Source organism: Sander vitreus, chromosome 2 (genome assembly GCF_031162955.1).
Source record: "Sander vitreus isolate 19-12246 chromosome 2, sanVit1, whole genome shotgun sequence".
In the NCBI taxonomy this organism is placed as follows: domain Eukaryota; kingdom Metazoa; phylum Chordata; class Actinopteri; order Perciformes; family Percidae; genus Sander; species Sander vitreus.
In genome coordinates, this window is record NC_135856.1 from 11,639,978 (window position 1) to 11,661,108 (window position 21,131).

Consider the following 21,131-nt stretch of genomic DNA (forward strand, 5'->3'; position numbering starts at 1 on the left):
CAGAGGAAGCTCTGGTACAGTTACTAAATGGACTTTGGGGTTGGACTGTTTTGTCAACCAGTGCCACTCATGTTTCCCTGAGGTTTCTTTGGATACAACAAGGCTACTGATCATTATATACACTGTTTGAGATGTATGGCAACATCTCATAATATTCTGGCATTCAGGATCCCTTTCAATTTACAATTCCGTTGAATGTATAGAAAACATTTAGTCATCCATCACTGTGAGTTTAATTAGAACGAAACGCTGTGTTTATCTTAGTGACAAGGCAAAGTTTGGCTTCAAGTCAAGACCGATTTCCTGTTGGCAGCCGCTGTTCAGATGCACTGGCAATTAAACTCTGAGGCAAAAAGACAACTTCATACTTGACTGGAGGGTTGCAGTTTTCATCTTCTGATCATCACTGAATTCAATCAAGGATATTTCATCCAGTTAAAATACAGTTTAAAAAACAACCACCATGTTCATGCTATGACCATTTCTTCTTGCTATAAGACTAAACTAAATAATTTGTTTTTGTGTACAAGTGTGTGCTGAGATATTAACATCAAGATATTATCATAACAGGATATTTATGTATTAACCCTATATTACTGAATCTTAATCATGTAAATAATCCAAATGTGAAAATGTTTTTTTCCTAATGAGATGCTCTTATAATGATAGCACTGTCACTGTTTAATGGCAGCATAACATGAATGTCTGTAATGTGATTCGCACAAAGTGACTAATACATCGGTGCATATTTTCTGGTAATTATTGTCTGGTCATTGAGCAGATTTTTCTTCATCCACTTGTCCTTATGGTACACAGATAGATCCATTGCAGCTATACAATCAGCTACTACTGTGAACACACACAACAGAGTAGAGACATGTACGGTGACAGAGAAAGCTCAATGCATTGCAATTGAAATGGACAGTTCACCCCCAAATCAAAAATATATTTTTTTCCTCTTTTGTAGTGCTATTTTCTTGTGCGGTGATAGTAGGTGTAGTTCAGTAGCAAGAAAATAGGTCCTACATGAAACTGCTCACAACCAGATCTGTTGATTAGGCATTGCTGTTTTTGAAATATATTTCTTGGCGCTTTGAGCACCACAATTATTATTATTATTATTATTATTATTATACATTATATTGGAGAGAAGGCAGACATATCTTCGCTCCAAAACTGGCCAACTCACACCAAAACCATCTAGACTGATGAATAGCACTACCGGTAAGAGGAAGAATGTGTGTTTTTGATTTTGGGATGAACTGTCCCTTTAAGAAAATACAACCAAATAAAGAAGAAAATCCTCACCACTTTGACAAATGTAACTTTTTAAAAAAGCTGCAAATAAATAAAACATAAGCAAATCATGATATGCAGGTTTCCAGGGGACACTGAAGACTGACGTCCATGTGTAATTTTCTGGAAAGATTATTCTGAAAAGATGTTGTGAGCGCACACATGAAACAAAGAAATTTAGTTACAACCCCTCCCTTCCAAAAGGGTCATTCTAGACCCAGCTTTTCAAACTGGGTCTTGAAGAATAATATATTTTTTATCTTCAAGTCATGGCACCCTAAGTGCTTGGGCTGTTGGAGGCTGTAAATGTAGCTGTCATGGGCTGTAGTCGGATGCTGGGGTTGCAGATGGCTGTCATAGGTAGTAGGCAGAAGCAGGGACACCAGCTGAACCCGGAAGCTGTCATCAAAAGATGGGGATAGACATTTTTGGCGGCGGGTGGTATTATAAAAGTAGCAGATGGAGGCGGAGGTTGAAGGTGGAGGCGGGGGCTTCGACTGATTCCTGGCAAAAATTGAAGGCCAAGTGTTTTGAACAACTTTGGGTTTGTGTCCACACTTGAAGGCACAAGGACAAAAAGCGCTGGTAGCCTACACATGGAAGCAAGATATGATACTTGTTGAATTGGGGATAACGGTGCACACTTTCGGACTCTCTCTCCTCATATGCATTCATGGTGTTGTACTTTTTTTGCACATACAAAAAGGTGTGAAGAATGAAATAAATAGAGAGTTCCACCCCTGCCTACTATCTCACCTGTACCACACCTGGCAACTAGCAGTGTGAATTGGGTGTGACAGTCGGATGTGAAAAGTTACAAAACAATTGTCAAAGGCAGTGGCAAAGTGTAGGGGGAAAGATGCAGACAAAGACTTTGTCTACTGATGCCTTGACACTGCAGCTTTCGTGCTGCCAGAAGCTCCAGGCAAAAGTAACATTAACTGCTGGTTTATAATATACTTAAACCATGGTTTAGTTAGACTATTTAATATATCGATTTATATCTTTGTTTCCTTTTAGTATTATTGGTAAATATGCCATTCTAAGTCATTTTGCTGGCTGACTGCAAGTGTGACATGTTGGTTTAATGAAGGGACACAAATATATCTAACTGGGCGAGCGAGCGTTAGCCTAGTGTTCCACAACTGAAATTACCATCCCGACGTTCACGACTAACCTAACTCGTTTAATTGATTAAATAGACTGTAATAGTTAAAACAAGCACACAATATTAAATTAAAACGACAACAATACCTGTTTAACTTTAGCGTGACTTCGGCCAGTCATTCGGTGAAACTACGGAATGTGTTCACAGACTGGGTTCACCGCCGCGGGGTCGTGGCTACGGACGCCTGGCTCGTCGCTAACAGGAAAGAGGAAAACGACTTCCAGGTTAAGAGAGTAACCGGTTATCCACGTGAATTATCAGAAGATACAAAGTAAGTAAACAGCTCATTAAGTTTACATTTCATAATGCATTGTGCAACTGTGATACAAAGTCTAACCGTCTGGGTGACTTATTATTTTGTTTCTTCATCGGTTTAACCTTATAGCTGCGATTTCACGTTAGCTGCGGTTAGATGCTAGCTAATGTTAACACGAGTTACCAAGAGAGTGCTATAGTTAAACGTGGTCAACTTATTCTGCTTTAAAAGTGTTGTTAGTACTGTGTTATTACTCTGGATTTGTTACATCTCAATGTGCCGTAAATCAACATGTTTTCATTCAAGTGTAACGTGTAATTAACTCCGGTATTAACAGTGGGACTGAAAGCATGTTCATTTGCACCAGCAGAACACTGTTCATCGTTTGTTTCAGACGGATTCCGATGAGGACGTGATCTTTGTTTCTGAAAAGTGTGCACGTAAATCCAGTGAGATTATCGTTGACCAGGTACTGTTTTGCAATAACAGATTTAATCCGAATAATTTGTACTGAAAAAATTAATACATGCGAAGAAGTAGAATAATCTAGGATTGAAACCCTAGCTGTACTTTACATAACCCTTCATATAAGTTGTACTGTGTGAAGTGTGCTAAAACAACACTACACATAGCCATACAAAGCCTGAGAATTGCATAAATGTACATGTTTTAACACAAAACTCAGCATGAGTGAATCTGTAATAGTCCACAATGTATGATTACATAAGTAGAACCTGTAGCAAAGTTCCACCTGTGCAGAGTTTGAATTGGCGGACACACACAGACTGATGCATACATGTAAGATCTGTGAAAACATGTTTGCTGATAGAGAAAAGAGAGTTTTTTTTATGGTGCATTTTCATAAACCTGCAGGCGAAGCGTCTGGCCTTGCAAAGAGACATTGATCAGCAGTCCCAGCCCAGGCAGCTAGCCAAACCCTTGGTTAGTATTTATTTTTCTGTCAATCACACTTGCACATACACGTAGAGCCTATGAGCCTAGTTATGCAAAATATCAAAAGATGTCTTTTATGCAGTAATTGTATTTCTCTCACCAGACAAGCCAGGGGTCTGTTGCTGTGGAGAGGCGAGCGGAAAGGGAGAAAATGGAGACGGAGGAAGCGACGAGTGAGGATACTTTTGCAAAGAAGGAGAAGAAACACAAGAAAGGACAAGCCTCTGTGCCTAAAAAGAGAAACGTTACTGTTGATGATAGGAGCCTAGCAGAGGTGAAAAAAGAAAAGAAGAAGGGTAAAAAGGTAGATGTTATTGTTATAGATACAGATAAGGAGTCCTCTGATGGAGGTGGGGAAAAGGAAGAGAAGAAAAAAAAGAAGAAGAGGAAAATTGTCACTGAATCTCTGACTGATGCTAATGGTTCTGATGTTAATAATAAAAATGGCAAAGCAGTCTGCAAGAAGAAGAAGAAGCAGCTGGCTGAGAATCAAGTGGAAACTGAACAGTTCATTTCAGTTAAAGTAGAAGTGGAAAAGAAACAGAGGAAGAAGAAGAAAGTAAAAAACAAGTCTGCACAAATAAAACCAGAAAATGTAAAGATGGAGAAAGAGGAGGAGGAGGAGGACAAAGAGCAAGCTGGAAAGAATACATATCCAAAGAAAGCCAAGAAGGGAAAACACATTATAGTTGTAAACACAGAGGAGAGTAAGAAGCAAGTTAAAGAAAAGAAGAAGAAAAAGAAAACTATTGATGATGAAACGACAGAAGCTGTGGATGGAATTAGTGTGACAAAAAAGAAAAATCCAGCTAAAGTGAAAGTGGCTGAGAATGGAGTGAAGGTAGAAACACCAGAGCGAGAGACTGGTGAGGTAAAGGTGAAAAAAAAGGAAGGCAAAACTGTGGAGAAAAACAATCTGCCCAACAAGAAGAAAGACAAATCCACAGAGAGTGAGATTATTATCATCGATGAAGGGGAGCCAAAAAAGAAAGGGGGAGGGAAAAAGGGCAGAAAAGCTTCTGTGGAGGTCAGCGAAGTAGAAGAGACCGAGCCAAAGAAGAAGAAAAGGAAAAAGGGAGAAGAGGAAGAACCATTAGTAATCAAATGTGAAGAAGTTGAGGAGCAGAGTAGTGAAACAACAGGCAAGAAGAACAAAAGGAAGAAGAGTTCCAATAAGGGGGGAACACAGGTGGAGCCTGTGAGTTCTGGAACTGGTGCAAAGAAGAAGAAGAACAACAAGAAGATTAAAGAAGAGGCGGAAGACCAACATGTGAGTGTGTATTGTCAGCGGCAATTGACACGGTGCTCAGCTGTTGTGTTTTAGTTTTTGCCTTGGGAGTGAACCTTGTTTTTGTTTCATTGTGTTGCAGGAGTCACCCCACAAGGACGTGGTCTTTCTGTCAGAGAAGACTGGAAACACCGATGAGGTGACCATCAACCAGGTAAACATGGCTCCTATTATTAGTCCATGACTGTGTTACCCCTATTTTCCACCGGGCGCATCTGCGCTGCGTTTTGGAGGCGCCGTGCACCCCGCGAGCAATCGCAGCCATTCAAGTCAAATGCTTGATATTCCACCAGCCGCGTTACGCTGTGTCCCAGGAGCGGGGGTGAATAGAAGCTTCGCTAAAGATACGCGGCAGGTCTGTTTTCATTTGAGCCGCGGCGCGTTCGGACAGCCGGGACAAAAGTGGAACAGCGAGAGCACCTAGTCAATATATATATATATACACACACACACGCGCAACATCGTATATGTCTCCTCTACAACACCACAGACGACATATGCTGCGTTCCAGGCAACCCGTGACCCGTGTTATCACAACCTTCTACCCGTGAAAATGTGCTGGAACGGCAGTTAAACCCGTAACTTACTACCCGTGAACTCGTACCAGATCGCTAGCTAATGTCAACGTTAGGTAGCCTAACCTGAACCCTGCCAACGGCACAATGTTTAGCTAGCCAGCTTTGACGGTGTGTCAAATGTCATTATTTTTATCATCAGACGCACAAATCTGCTGTACATACACGCTCGCGCAAGTGAAGTGAGCAGCCACTTGTGCGAGCAGAGCTTGGCTTGCTGACGCGAAGATCATCAGCCCGTAACTTACGGGCTAAAAATTGTCTGGAATGCAGCAATAATAAGACATCACAGATCCTATTTATAAGGACAAGGCCAGAGAAGAGAAGGCATGGAGTTTAATTGCAGGAGTGCTTGGAGTGGAAGGTAGATACTAGCTTAATAAACATGTTATTGTTCTTTCAAGTACTTGTAGAGACAATAAAATCTGCCTGTCGGGCAGGCAAGACGCTCCGCTTCTGAGACACTCCCGGTGTGGTATGGCGCAGCTCAGACCTGCCCAGTGGAGAATCTGGGCAGGTCAATAAATATTGAATTGCGATTACGTTTTATGTCATTTTATGGTTGCAACTTGCCATAAAAAAAATCATACCTGCAAACTAGTAGCTTTTCGGCAAAAATCGCCGTTTTGAATGGGAAAATGTCAACCACGTGAATCGTGTAGCTCCAAAGAGTTTTATATCTTTTTATTAGCACCTGGTGCTAATACGGCACCGGTGCCTTAACGACCGTTATCTACCGGACCGATTAGCAACGCGGATTTTGGTGCCTTATTTAGGTGCCACTTAAATGCCTGCGCTTCTCTCTGATGCTCCGAAAACGGACGTTAGAGGGAACTGAAACATCGCCGCACGGGACGCTAATTAACACTACACTTAGCAGCAGCTAACATTAACCTACTGTTAGCTAGCAGCTGGAGTAAACACGGTTAAAATGCTGACAGCTAAACAGTGTAAAGTGTGACTGTATTTCAATGTAGAGGATTCATTCTTTATTTGCAGACATGGCGGGTGTCAACAAAGACAAATATAAGTGGATGAACGAGGACACGAGAGACTTTTAAAATGTAATTTATGAGCAAAATATAACGGCTATATGAGATAGCAAAAATCTGTGTCGTCTGGCATTTACGTCCATCGGCATCATTTTTTGATAGCGTCGTCGTTGTCTTATAGCTTGATAAGTCACTATCAGCTGGCACATAAGCACTATTACAACATGTGCAATATTAATCATTTGTAGGTAGACAGCGACATCCAATATGGCTAGCAAACTTTGTTCGAAAATGTTAGCTTAAATGTTGTGCGATTCAGTGAATGGAACCACCTTTTAAAAAATCTATTCAATATACCAGTTTGAGCGCAAAACAGCATGTGACATCATTACGCACAGGTTTTTATTCCCTTTAAAGCCGTCCGATGGAAACACTTTCACCGGCTTTATTCGCATGACTGTTTTTAGCGACCTACAGATAATTTGATTGACAAGCAGATGGAAACATAGCTAGCTACAGTCTATCCACACCCACACAGTCCTGGGAAGAAGTCTAATCAGCCAGATTAACTGATACACCTGTGTGGATGTTCAGAGCATTTTAGTGTGATATTTATTGCTGTGCATAAATGTTCAATATTTCGGGAATACTCTTATTTGCTTTCTTGCTGAGCGTTAAATGACAACATAAAAACAAAATCATGCAACCACTATTTGTAAAGCTCACTAAGTGGCATGCATCTTGTTTGTCTAATCCACTTAACCGTAACAGCTCCTGGCTGTAGTTTCATATTTAATGAACAGACATGAGAGTGGCATCAACCTTCCGATGTTAATCTCAGCAACACAAAAAAGTGTATTTCCCAAAATGTTTAACACTGTTACTTTTAATTAAAGCCAATATATAACTGTATTTTTTTTATTAATGTTTATTTTAGACCACTTTGTTTCTTCAAATAAATGTGTAAATTGCTTTCTGTGCCTGTTTTCTATAATATGTAAAACAGGCATATATAATAACGCTTAATGAATTGTGTGTTTTGGTTTGTCATAGGAAAGAAGACAGGCTTTACAAATGGAGATTGACAAGGCCTCTCAACCTGAAAAACCAGCCAAACTTGCAGTCAGTATTACTGCCTTTCTTGTAAAACTATTGAATTTCTCTTTTGCTTTTAACCTTTTAAAGGATACTGCTGTGTTTTAGTATTGCAGTTTCACGAGATTGGGGGACTTTAGAGTGATAAAAGAATAGTGAAAATGGATTCTGCAGCAGAGATTTCCTGATTTTTATTCCGCGTTATCATTGGTGAAGCTAAAAAAATACACTGGACCTTATTATTTCCCACAGTGCAACTGCAACTCTGTAGCACTCATGTTAGACCCACCCTGCCTGGTAAATGCCCGTGTCTTTTTAACTATATTTCCCCAGTTTGTAACGCAGGGTTTCTATTCTATTCTATACACTTGTAGTCTACAAATCCAACAAGTTTTTAGTCTGAGAACATCATCAAGGTTGTTTTTTCAGACTTTAGAAAAACTCCTGGCCCAAGAAGACATTATAACTGTTTTCACAGACTGATTATAACTACTCATGACGAATAAATTGAGCTTTATGTGTAAAATCAGTGGAGCTCTTCTTAATGTGCTTTGAATATTTGTCCCCAATATGTCCCTTCCTCAGACTCTCGGCCAGTGGAGCACCGCCCAGTTTGACAGCTCTGATCAGCAGCAGAAGTTCCTCCGGTTGATGGGCGGCTTCAAAAAGGGTTTCCAGCCGGCTGCGGGAAACGGTGGTGAAGCAAATATGGCACTGGGAAAGGACGCACAGCAGCAGTTGCAGCAAGGGCTTCTGGGAGAGTTTGAACGCGCTCAATCGCGCAGACTGGACTTCAGTAACAGGGGGTCAGGACTTGGGTTCACTGCACCATCCAAAAATAAGTTCTCCATTGACATCAATTCATGTCGATCAGTTCGCTTTGATGATTAGAGTGTGTGTGTGTGTATATAATGGAAATGGAAATGTGTGTGATTGGACACAAGTTCTTTTTTTAATGTGTAGTTTTAACTGTGGATTTGCACACTTGACTGTTTGTTCGGGTCCACTGCGTAATCTACATCTCGCAACAGAAATTCATCAGAGACCGAACACGCAGCACAAAATGCCATATGTACATTCTGTATATTAAACATCCTTACTGCTTTAGGAACTGTACTGTGTTTATTTAAAAGATTGCAATGAGCATTAGTTGAGTAGGTCATTGTTTACACAGAGTTGGAATAAATGTTTGTTTTTTATAAAAAAGTACATCCCTTAAAAGGTTCAATGTGTGGGAATTTCTCCCATCTAGCATTGAGATCATATATCGCAATCAACTCTCGCGCCACACAGTTCAAAGGACGTATTACAGCTACGGTAGCCTTCACGCCGTTAGCAGCACCTGTAAGTTTATCATGTGAGAGCAAAAATGTGAAAGGCGGAGCAGTATGTCCTGTATGTCCCTTACCAGCTAACGTATTTCAAGATGGCGCATGAATATGGAGCGTCTACCCATAGACTGCATATAAGAATGGACCAACAGATCCCGTTGCTCTGGACGGAGACCAGTGAAGGCCTTTAGAAGCACTTTTTCAGTGAGCGCTGAGCATTACTGCGCAGCCTCCAACTGAGAGAAACGACGTAAATGTGACGTGAGCAACGTGTCTGAAAGTTGTAAGTCTTCTGGTAGCTGTGCCGAGAGAAATCTCAATCATTCCCAATCTCGCAGAGACGGAGAGCGTAGGTAAATGTAAGGAGATAACATGGACACAGGCTAACTATTGCTAACTAAAATGCTAGTTAAGATTAGTAATTAAACAGCTAATGTAAGTCCAAACTGCCTGCGAGCTTCTCCTGTACTATACGGTAATTCCTCTACTATGCGACATAAGTCGCGTGGTTATGACACAATCGTGTCAAAAACGTCTGCTACGGAGCCATAACGTGAGGTACAAGGTAATGGAGCATTTTATACATTGTCGTGTTTCTTTAGAAATAAACAATGGACAAATAGTCTAAACGCTTCAGATGTAAAGTTATTCGCTGTCAGTGACGTCAAAATGAATGGCAGTCAATGGAATGCTAACGCTTTGTAGCATCAAAATGGCGCCATAGGAGGTTCGAGCTCTGAAGCGAAGCTTACCCCCTTGCGTCTACCCCAGTTTATGCAAATGCAAAATTTCAAGCCAATAGGAATACTAGGAATTAATGGTGGTGGTAAATATTCATGAAAAAGGGCAAGTTGTCAACGGGCAACACAGATTTTGATTAACAACTAAACACGTTACACACTGGACCTTTAAACCAGTCTGGGTAATAAGAGTAAACTCACGTTGATGGCTTTAACAGTGGATTTATTTCGATCTTGCACATGAATGACGTATGATGTTGTAAAGTGAAGGAGGAATCAAAGTACACTTTACTTCAAAGATAAAATGGAAACATTTCTGCTTGCCTGTTGTAATCATTTAACTGAATGTGCTAGAAGAAGAAATATCTGACTATCACATGTTAAACTTCAATATTTCCGCACATTGATAGCTGTGTTGTAATTCTTAACGAAATCACATTCAGTCTCCTTTTAAACTGCTGTGTGGACAACATTTGTCCATTAGTTTACTTGAAACTGGAAGAGTCGGAAAGGAGTAAGGACAAAAGAGCCCGAGGAGATCGTTTTGTCACAAAAATAAAAAAATGAAAGTCTGTTGCATACATGACATGCATAAGAAGTTTAAAGTGCAGCATTTCTGTGAGTCCTCACTATTTCAAACCAAATACAGCCACTGCCCTTTAAATCTCTCAGGTTACAAAATACAGTCTGGGCGTTCCAGCAACATGACCAACTGCTTCATCCTTCAGGTGTCCTAATGATAAGGCCATTATACTCAATACCAAAACTTGTGTATCCTGCATCTATGAAAAAGGCCTTTTTTGACTAGGTACAAAATTCTTCTATGCTTTTAGCTTCATAGTGGTCACTTAGAAAGCTCGACAGCTGCCATGTAACATCCTGAGTGAACGGAGTCAGATTGTTCTAATCAGGTTGCCATCAGGCAATTGAAAGGCAACTTCAAAAACCCAAGTTGCTGGCACATGCACTCACTTTGGTTAAAATTGTCTTTACAACAGTCGCTAAATTGTTTAGAATATGTGCTGACAGTTTGGTCTGACCCTGTTTCAGTATTTTCAAGCTGGCACAATCAGATGATGACACAATGTGCAGAGGGGAAGCCATTTAAAAAGACATGAAAGCAGAGGTAGCCAACGATATGCACGTCGTCTAGTCTCTCAGAACACATCTGAAACAAGAGTTGGGAGGCTACTTGATGACAGTGAGTGAAAGAGGGAGGGGAAGCTGTGTGTTCCATGTGAAAGATAGAAGTTGTCTCATGCCTGCAGGTACTCCGGCTGCACGCGGGCCACTTTGCGAAACTCTTTGCTGTGCGTCCGTGGGCACTGCATCTCACACCAGCTGATGGGAACCATCTGGACACCTTATACAAAAGAAAAGGTGATAGCATGAGACAAAAAGTCAACATATTGTATCATCACACTATTTTTTTTCTTCTAAAGATTATTTTTTGGGGCATTTTAGGCCCTTAATTGACAGGACAGCTGAAGACATAAAAGGGGAAAGAGAGGGGGGAATGACATGCAGCAAAGGGCCGCAGGTCGGAGTCAAACCTGGGCCCGCTGCATCGAGGAATAAACCTCTGTATATGGGCGCCTGCCCTACCAACTGAGCTATCCGTACATATGTTCTGGAGTGTGCCACCTGAAAATTATTAACGCAAATACGAGCTGTTTTATAGCAGAATAGAGATCATACTGCAGCCAGCTGTCAAACTTTGTCAGTGTGGCTAGGACATCCCACTTCTTAGTCTGAGGTTTTATTTTCTTCCTTTCTGGTGCAGTCTGGTCAGGTATAGAGAAACATCATTTCCTCAACGTACAAGGTTAAGATGAGATTCATTTGGTGCTTATTGTGCAGAATTTCTAAATACATTTTAATAATAATTTTTGAGTGTTGTCACTTTTATTGCTCTCAGAGGGGCAAACTAATTGAACTGAAAGTGCTATAACTGCATCATGTCTCTCTCACAATGCTACACAAGAAATGCTTTGTTACTGGTTCTGAGATGACTAGATTGGCACTCTTCTAAAATTCTGCCTAACGGCAACAACACTACAACAAATTCTTGATAAATATGGCTCACTATGCAAATGGCTGTGTCAAGTGACAATACCTGTCTGCAGTTATCTGGGCAGTAGCTCTTGTGCCACCTTGTGTTTAAACAGGATACTATCAATCTGTGCAGTGCTGTGCTGGAACCCTCCCGTGTTTCAAAGTTTTATATACAAAAATAAACTGTGTAATTGAAAAATGAGAGTTACCTGCTTCACTGTGTGCCACCACCACCCCCAGTTCGTTCTCTGCTGTTGTCAACAGGTAGTTAGACTGCACGTCACCGAGGGAAATCTGACATCACAGGTCAAGGGTTATAGACACAGATGTAAACAGCATACATCCACACTATTGAAGTGGCAACTGTTGTTTGAATTCACTCATAGGGAATATCCAAAGGCATTGTAAAAGTAACAAGTGAAAATGTACATCTGTCACGCTCCCAGAGATCATGACAGGGAACATGGCTGCATCTCATAACCCTTATTTGATAGCTCTTCTAGCGCAAGATGCGTCTTCCTTAGATGAAGGACCGTTTTAGACATAGTGTTGTAGGAGTTAAATCATGTTCACTGTGCAGACAGAGGCTGCACCTTATAACCCTTATTTGATAGCTCCTTGACTCCGAGGAGGGATCATCGAGGAGCTATAGGAGAGGACACACGAGAGCAGCCTTCCCGGAAGCCGTGCAGCTGAATGAGTAGCTAACTCCGCCCTAACAGCTGACTTACTCATGGGACGCTTTAGAGGAAAGGACGTCTCATCCCTCTAAAAACACATTTGCTCGTTGCCTCTCTCCTCCCATGATTTCCTCGCGTCTCTCCCGGGCCTCCTCGTGGGAGGGACTAAGACGCGAGAAAGGGAGGCAAGTGGAGGACTCAAGGAGGCAAGTTAAGGGTTATGAGATGCAGCCCATGACTTTGTTGTTTGGAGGTGATTTTCTTTACTATACCCGAATCATTCTGGGTTCAGGTAAAAAAGGCAAGCGAAGCATGTGCTGAATAATTTCATCTTTCACTATTTATTTGTTTTAGACCCACGGGCAGGGGAAGGATACCACTTTCGCCAAGACGATGTCACCAGGTCTGAAGCTTTTGTATATTTCCACCTGTAACAATAAAAGCGAAAGCTTTACGCTAGGCATGCCATCTTAGATTTATGAGTAAACATATGATGATCTAATTGAATATATGGATTCAAACACACCTTGTCTTTCTCTGTTGCACGCACATCTTCTTTTCTGTAGAGTCAGAGAGAGTGGGCTCAGTTTTGTGAATGACACAGGGAAGTATGTAACACATTGTTTCACTATTGGAGACAGTTTCCCCGGTTACCTGATTGTTCCTCTGAAGCGGTCCTTCAGTGGTGTTGAGCCTACATAAAGGATGTGGACCTTGGCGAACCTGGGGTTGATACTAGTCACCTGTCCAAACAAAGAACACTGAGGCTCGAGACAAACCAAACGGTCTGAATCTAAACTGTGCAGGATCACTGTATCAGATCATCAAAATACAGAAAAATAGTATTGGATTCCATTGCATACCTTACAGGTGACTATTGCTCCTACATCGGGTAGTAGTTGCGTTTCTGTTTCCCTCACCACTGAGATCACTGGTAACTAGAAAGACAAACATCTCACGTTTCAATGCACACACAGGTCACACAAAACCAGTTTAGTTTTTTTAGATTCAAGTTCAAAACGTGAAAAACCGTGGGTCACTAATTACAGAACAAACATTTCTGTTCAATCACATGCACACCAATGTTGCGCAATCCCTTTCCTCCGGCACTCCCACGCACCTAATTGCTTGTGCAGCTTTCTCCTCTCCTACCCACACCCCTCACCTCCTCTCCCTCGTTTTTCTTGAGCACGTAGCCTGCTAGGGAAGAGTAAATGTAGCCGTGCCGAAGATATACTCCTGTGCCGGGAATACAGTCTTCTACACTGCATAGCTTGTCACCTGGAAGAAGGGGAAAACAGTTAGACAGACAGTACTGTTGGAGAAAAGTTGTACAGTATTTTGGTAGTGGAGGTGATCATCTCTGTTAAAAACTGAATACAATTTTACACTTTAAGATAAAATATTAGCTGTTGAAGTAAAAGACCGGAGGCACTTTTTCACAAAGGAAATGCCAACCATTTCACAAGTGTGTCATCATCGGCTAAGACAAGTAACATCAGGATATGGTTGGATACCATTTTCTGCATTCACAGACTTTTAACAACAGTAATGCAGCTATAGATTGGTGACAGGTTTACTTTTGAGACTCTAAAGAACACCCCTGGATATTATGAATTAAAGTGAAACTCGTCCAGAACAATTCTTGCCCTAGAATCACTTATCTGGTCCCTTTGAACCATTTAACCTTAGTATTACCATGACATGAAATACTAATCCTGACATGAAATACTAATCCTGCCTAAGACAACTGACAGCAGCACCCCAGGTTACTACTTTAAAGAACAGGTGTTTCCATGCAACTTTAACACATCGAAAGGTCACTATCGGACCTTATACAATTGCTCGCGGTTTAAAAGACTTTCGATGACATTCGCTACTGCCACCTACAACAGAGGATCTCACACGGGTGAGTCAAAACAAGTGAGAGAGGAATGCTGCTATCCTGCCTGAGGCAGTGGGCAGGGCAGGAGATGAAACGTGCCGTGGGAAGTAAAAGTCAAGAGCTCACAGCCCTGTACGAGTACAGTAACGTTAAGTTATTTACCATAAAACATTTTTGATATAACAGCGCTCAACTCAACGACACCGCTGCGTTCTGACACCCATTATTCCCAATGGCTTGCGCCGCGCCACGACGGCATTTTACTGCGTCGAGCAAAGCGCTAAACTTTGAGCACGGCGCGCTGTAACTTGTGCGCTGAACCTAGCGGCAAGCGCAGCGCAAATTGCGTTTGGTCTGAAAGGCCTATAACACTCACATATTACAGCTAGCCATACATTTAGAAGAAGCGGAATGTAACGTTAACTGTACTAGAAGCCCAAGCCCACACTACGCATGGCAGCTGGAAATAGTTAAGTGTTTTACACCGTCGGACTGAAGAGTAACTATAATTTATAGAAACACGGCGACATCCACAAAAGCCAACATTAGCACAGAACGAAAAAACGGTCTAAAGTTTGATTTAACTACATCTTCAGTGACAGTAATTGCAAATTTACGGGACTCACCTGGAACACACAGCTTCATGGGCGACATGTTTTCGAGAAGAGCAGATCCTCAGCCGATTGGCTGTGACGAAGGGCTCGAGTCGAATCTGATTGGCCAATTGCACGCTGAGCGGAAGGAAAGAAGGACTGTTCGGTCCGCCATATTTGTTGAGTCACACACACATATCTCATAGACTGTTAAACAGGCTATGGTGGCGGATACGCCACAGAGCAACTAGAATGAACGGAGCTCCGCATCCAGGTCTACTCTACATCCGTGGGTCTAATACATCCATGTCAATCCACTTAATCTACATAAATGAATTGAATAGGTTTAATATGTACAATTGTCTTCTTCTACAACAACAACCACATATAAAACATATTGTGTTATTGACAATTATTAAATGAGTAAAAGCTATTTTTATTTGGGATGGGTTTGGGATTATGGTATTTGTCAGTATTTACTAAGTCATTTTAATAATCTAGTAAGATATTGTTTTTAATTATGCTTTGCAAACTTACTTTCTGATTTTATTAGCTAGTGATGTTATTTAGCATTTAAATGCATCTTTCTTTTATTTGTAGCTGTCAGTGTATATGGACATGCACTGACACTGTTTGCAGGAATAAAACTTATTTAGGGGGCAGCATCACATTAGAGGGCTATATGTGTGCTATAGTGCGTAGTTTCTGTCGCCCCCATGAGGAATTCTAAGTAATGACAACAAAACTGTCGGCGCATCCACATGATGCAAGCCTTCTGTGATCGTGCACCCCCCTCATCCCTCCTCCACAGAGTTGCTAGTAGCCAAGAAGGACACGGAGGATTAAAAAAACATGTAGGACTCTTCAGAAGAGGTCATTATCTTCACTTGAGTTTCTGCGCGTGAAAGTCGCTGGACGACACTATAGCCATACTGAGAAATACACAGAGTTTTGTTTGAGCCGATAGTCCTAATTAGCTTTGTAGCAACTCATTTGGCAATGGCTTGAATGTAGCAGACGTGCGTTAATATTAAAAAGTTACGCACTAAAGCTTTAAATATCCAAAGTGTAAAAAGGCTTTTGTGTTCTCTAGGACCTAAAAATAACCTAAAAATACATGTCATGTGTTATGTACATTATGTAGTATAGTCTCTCTTTAAAACTAAAATATTTACTATTATAAATGAAGGACTACACCAAACCAATATCTCCATAACCATATGATTCATAAGGACAGAGTGGACATTAATGCTGGAAGACGACGTCAGACAATACCAGATTTCATCACATAATGGCTGACAACATTTATTATTTTTCTCACAATGCCACAGCAAACAAAAATCAGCAGTGCATATCAACTTGCCCTTTTAACAACAGCCAGTGTTTATTTGTAGGTTACACTGCTCCCACTTAGCATTCCTACATGGGTCGGAAATGGGAAGGAATACATGGAATGACTGCAGGGTAAGTCTATATTAGGTCCTATCCGCTGGTCCCGAATTTTGCATTTTGGTCAGTGCTTAAACCATATTACAGCTGATATCCATTGTGTTATAATGGCATACGTTTCGGCATGTCACAAAGTAAAGACCAATCAAATCAATAAAAATAAGGTGCAGGTTGTGTGTCTGTGTACGCAAGTCTGTGATGACAGTGACAGTAATTTACCTTCTATTAACTTGATAACTGAACAGGACATGGGCAATATATACTCTAGCTCATTTACGGGGGTGGGGAGTCTATTTTTTGGCTTTGCCTTGAGCAGCCACAGCTTCCATTGCCTTCTTAACGGTCTCCTCATCTCCAAGAAACTGCATGGGTCCTAAAGGCTTCAGGTTCTTGTCCAGCTCATACACAATGGGGATACCTGTGGGCAGGTTCAGCTCCATGATGGCCTCCTCTGACATACCTGGGAAAACAGTAACATACATGCAGAGTTTAGAATCCATTTGGATGGATATGCCTTTCATACATCTGCTCAGACTGAGAATGAGGAAAGTTTCATTTTAAAGTGTGAAAGTGCTCCTGAGATTGAAAAAAAAAAAAAACTGTTGTTTTTCTCACAAAGTACACAAACATTTATTTTAGCCTTTTCAACATTTAGGCGGACATGTAACTCTCAGTTAAAGCATTAGTAGAATTAGAAAATTTGACATACATACACACACATATATATATTTTTTTAATTTTTTTTTTAATTGGTGTAATGTAATACTGTGTACACAACAACTAGAGATACTCTCAGAAATAAATCACCTATGAATCCCATAGACAGCAATAAACACTTTAGCCTGTCACAGTTTAGTTTTGTAAAATGTTATTCAATAAATTCAGCATCTGTAATCAATGATATGTAAAATAGTAAAATAATGAATTGTTTAATTATTATTATTATTATTATTCTTTATTCCGGGGTTTTTTCACATTATTAAGGGAAACTTTCCAGAATATAACAGGAGATAAACACTTTTGGAACTGAGCAGCAACTCAAAAGTCTCCGCTCTGTCTCTTACCCTCAAGATGCTTGACGATGCCCCGGAGACTGTTGCCATGGGCAGCAATCAGCACCCTCTTTCCCTCTTTGATCTGTGGAACGATCTCTTCGTTCCAGAAGGGCAGAGCTCTGGCGATGGTGTCCTTGAGACTCTCACAGCTGGGAAGCTGGTCCTCTGTCAGGTCGGCATAACGCCGGTCCTACAACAAAAGAGGGAGTTAATGTTGTCAATTGTGTTTTAGCGGTGTGGCCTTTCACTGATGTAATAAAGATGTCTTCATTTGTAAAAGAGAAGGAGACAATGTGTTCCTGTGGTGTCACCTTGCTGATGCTCTGATAGAAGTCATGCCCTTCATCCATGGATGGGGGAGGAATGTCAAAAGAGCGCCTCCAGATCTTGACCTGGGCCTCTCCGTGTTTAGCTGCTGTTTCAGCCTTGTTCAGCCCAGTCAGGCCCCCGTAGTGGCGCTCATTCAGGCGCCAGGTCCGGTGGACGGGCAGCCACATCTGGTCGATGCTGTCCAGAACAAACCACAGGGTGCGGATGGCCCTCTTTAGGACTGAGGTGTAGCAAATATCGAATTCATAGCCAGCATCTGAGGTGAATCAGAGACAGGACATGAAAAACACGGTAAATGTGAATATTCGTTGGCATTTGAGTCAAAGAGAGAGGTTTATATATACACTTATAAAAGTGCAAGGCAACATATAAATACAATTTGTTTTTGTTAGAGGAATTATGCATTGTTTATTGCTTCTCTCCCAAAACATTTGCTTTTGCTTAGTCAGGGGCAGTGCTATCCCATGGGACACTGGCAGGCTGTAGGAATTTTTGGGTCATAGAAAACCAACCGGCGTGTGTGCCACACAAAAAGAAATATGTCAAATAAAACTGTCCTGGCCTTTACCGTAACCCTGCAAATTCCAGCACAGGCTTGCACTTTATTATTCCTTAGATCTGAATGACAGATCGAATGAACGTTATCATGATGTTATCAGATGAAAAAATGTAGAGCTGTCTCCTAAGAATCTGCAAGCTTGTTCACTATTTGTTCAAGACATTACATCCAAATTAGTATGTGTGTTGGAGCTGTACATTTCAAAATGTTCCTACATTCCAGTAAAATCATCATATGAGTCATCTCTGTCAGTACATGGCCTGACTTTCCCAAAGTATCTCTGCTGTTAAGCTTACTTCACAAACTGTAATTTATCAAAAAGAAAAATCAGAATTATTCTCTATATTTCTCTTTACTGCAAATGGCTGAGGTGAGGAGATCCTAAAATAAGGAGCATATAACACTAGGGGCTGCCAGTCTTGACTGATGTGTGGAAACATTATGGGCTCCGGGGAAAACGGGTCCAGCAGAAACTGTGATCTGTGCCAGACTGACACAAGTCTGATCAAACCATTTTCAGCATCTACATTCTCCTAGAAACGTGTAGCCTCTCTAGTTCGTTACAGTTTCAAAGACAACAACCATCCAGCCCAATAAACATAGTAATTTAGTCACTAGGCATAGGCCTACTCTCTCCCCTGCTGCTCTTGTGTCGCAGTGGGCCGCCGGCTACCTGTTTCCCCATCCGGCAGAGTTGCATAAGCAATGGCTTGCAACGGCTTAATCCAATGACAGAGAGAAAGTCTGATTGGTCTGTGTGACAATATCTGGTAGACCTACCTTTTAAGGCCTGTCCACCTCTCTTTGCCTCATGCTCCCCGGTCTCACTCAGGTCCGCGTCGAACCAGCCGCAGAAGCGGTTTTCCTGGTTCCAGCAGCTCTCTCCATGGCGGATCAGGACCAGTTTGTATGCAGCCATCCTCACACCGATGCCCTCTGCGCTGTATTTCCGGGAAATGGGGGGTAAGTGACTCTTCTTAAAGTGCGGCAGCAACGTCCGCAGATATGTTTTGATTTGGCCGCAACCCCAAAGACGCCTACTAAGAAGCGGGCGCAGTATTTTTGATAGCCTGGAGGGATAATCTGTCGTAGCAGTACGAGTTGGCTGATCTATCCGAATTTGACGGATCTCACGACACGAGCGCTCTTCCTGCTGGTTTCCACCAATCAAAAGGCGAGCTGTGTGCGCCGGAGGAGGAGGGAGGCAGGAGGATGCGCACAGCAGCACGTCCACACGCCCAGCACTGCAGGCTGGCCTTAGTGAGTCATTTGGAAAATCTGCCTTGTTACACAAACATAGGCAACAGTATATCATGAATGATGCTTACCGTAGTAAGTGGAAAACATATAGCCTACTAGAATGAAAATCTTCAGATACCAATCAGTCACAAGACATTAAACAAACAATCAATTATCAAAACAACAACACCTCTGTAGGCTATATGTTTACTTTAATGAGGCCATCTATTTAAGATGGCCTCATTTTGCTCCTGTCGCTCAGACAAATGTGGCTGCATAGACACTAAAGCCATTTTCCGACCGGAGGTATTTTTGCAGTTCCTAGAACATAAAATTCCTAGAACCCTTTTTTTCTCCTGTTCCGACTGGACCAATTTGGGGATTTTTAAGTTCCTCTGGCCACAGTTCCTGTAGGCCTAACTCTTTCAGTTCCTACTTCAGGGCAGGGTCTTTTCTCTTTTCCCTTTTCAGCATAGGAACCTAGGTCAGAGGGTCGGGTTTCCAGGACAGACACTTCTGACAACGTTTTAGGCGAGAAATTAACTGTTTAGATTTCGAATATAGGCAGTCTTGCGAAAATTGATGCCGAATTGACAATTTGCTTCAAAGTTTTCGGAGTTGAGAAGATCCATGAAGTGAGGCGACAGTCAGCCGTCACCTGCCCAGGCCTCCAGCTTGTCACTCGGCCAGTCATGCTCAGAGACCCCGCTGTGAGCTGGAGGTCTCTCAGACCGGTCTCGTAAATAAGAGGCTTTTATTTCACCGTTGATGGTTCGTTTGTTTAAATATCACAACACATGTCCATCATAAGATTAACAGGAACCTGTGGTTAACTGTAGCCTATTTTCGGAATTAAACTCCACAGGCATGTCCTGCAACTTGCTGGCCGTCACACACACACGCACGCACGCATGCACGCACGCACACACACACACACACACACACACACACACACACACACACACACACACACACACACACACACGTCCACAGCGCAGCAGGCAGAGGCGGGGGAGAGAGAGAGAGATTTCTTTCTAAATTATGACAAATATGCTATATACATTAGATTTAGTATTTAGTTCATACTTTTTTTGGTATATTTGTTTTCTGATATTAACACTATAAAGACCGTTGCAGTGCTTACATCACTCCCTTACCCCTCCTACCAGTCCCTATGGCCACTTGGCCAGTGCGAATGCAATTGGAAAAAACGGTTTTGGGGGAGAGTAGTTAGTAGAACTGTTTAGAAGTGGACTGTTCCTTTAACTACGTTCCTGAAACTATTTGGTCGGAAAGAGGCTTAAGTGTAGACTTTAACCTTGGCCCTGGATAAGACAAAAAGGAGGATTTTTACAAATAATACCTATATGTTTATTTGTAGGCATAAATATAGCAAAATACAATTAAAACTGCTTGAAAAGAACTTAAATGTGGTGTCGTATAATGGACTGAAAGACTATTAGCTTTTTATTTGTTCAACTTTAAGTTTGCTCATGAGGGATTTATAAGGACCTCATGGATTTGTGACTTGGACTTCCCCAGCTACAGACACTCTGTATTACTCATTAGATTTTGAAAGTAGACATTGTGG

General features: G+C 41.6%; 3 protein-coding genes and 1 long non-coding RNA gene across 6 annotated transcripts; 1 reads left to right on the forward strand and 3 right to left on the reverse strand.

Annotated features, from left to right (window-relative positions):
• Window positions 1-61: 61 nt before the first annotated feature.
• Window positions 62-2,651, reverse strand: LOC144535394 (uncharacterized). Its single transcript, XR_013503664.1, has 2 exons — window positions 2,551-2,651; window positions 62-1,886 (listed from the first exon to the last, which is right to left on the reverse strand). It is a non-coding gene; the product is annotated as an uncharacterized LOC144535394 (long non-coding RNA).
• Window positions 2,630-8,731, forward strand: knop1 (lysine-rich nucleolar protein 1). 3 transcript variants are annotated; one of them, XM_078277784.1, is made up of 7 exons: window positions 2,630-2,735; window positions 3,115-3,189; window positions 3,594-3,662; window positions 3,778-4,944; window positions 5,045-5,116; window positions 7,583-7,651; window positions 8,210-8,731. In XM_078277784.1, exons 4-7 carry the CDS (start codon window positions 3,826-3,828, stop codon window positions 8,513-8,515), a joined length of 1,566 nt encoding a protein of 521 aa, XP_078133910.1. In that variant the 5' UTR covers window positions 2,630-2,735; window positions 3,115-3,189; window positions 3,594-3,662; window positions 3,778-3,825; the 3' UTR covers window positions 8,516-8,731. The 3 variants fall into 3 exon arrangements, with proteins under 3 accessions (XP_078133910.1, XP_078133919.1, XP_078133928.1); XM_078277793.1 differs by having other exon boundaries at window positions 2,656-2,735; window positions 3,091-3,189; XM_078277802.1 differs by having other exon boundaries at window positions 2,677-2,735; window positions 3,088-3,189.
• Window positions 8,732-9,901: 1,170 nt separating this feature from the next.
• On the reverse strand, window positions 9,902-15,048 carry exosc1 (exosome component 1). Its single transcript, XM_078277813.1, has 8 exons — window positions 14,942-15,048; window positions 13,596-13,711; window positions 13,294-13,368; window positions 13,085-13,173; window positions 12,957-12,990; window positions 12,808-12,858; window positions 11,960-12,044; window positions 9,902-11,058 (listed from the first exon to the last, which is right to left on the reverse strand). The coding sequence occupies exons 1-8, from the start codon at window positions 14,967-14,969 to the stop codon at window positions 10,952-10,954; spliced, it is 585 nt and encodes a 194-aa protein (XP_078133939.1). The 5' UTR covers window positions 14,970-15,048; the 3' UTR covers window positions 9,902-10,951.
• A 1,149-nt stretch (window positions 15,049-16,197) lies between these two features.
• On the reverse strand, window positions 16,198-19,468 carry pgam1b (phosphoglycerate mutase 1b). The gene is made up of 4 exons (XM_078277843.1): window positions 19,082-19,468; window positions 17,724-17,998; window positions 17,422-17,602; window positions 16,198-16,817 (listed from the first exon to the last, which is right to left on the reverse strand). The coding sequence occupies exons 1-4, from the start codon at window positions 19,218-19,220 to the stop codon at window positions 16,648-16,650; spliced, it is 765 nt and encodes a 254-aa protein (XP_078133969.1). The 5' UTR covers window positions 19,221-19,468; the 3' UTR covers window positions 16,198-16,647.
• Window positions 19,469-21,131: the final 1,663 nt, after the last annotated feature.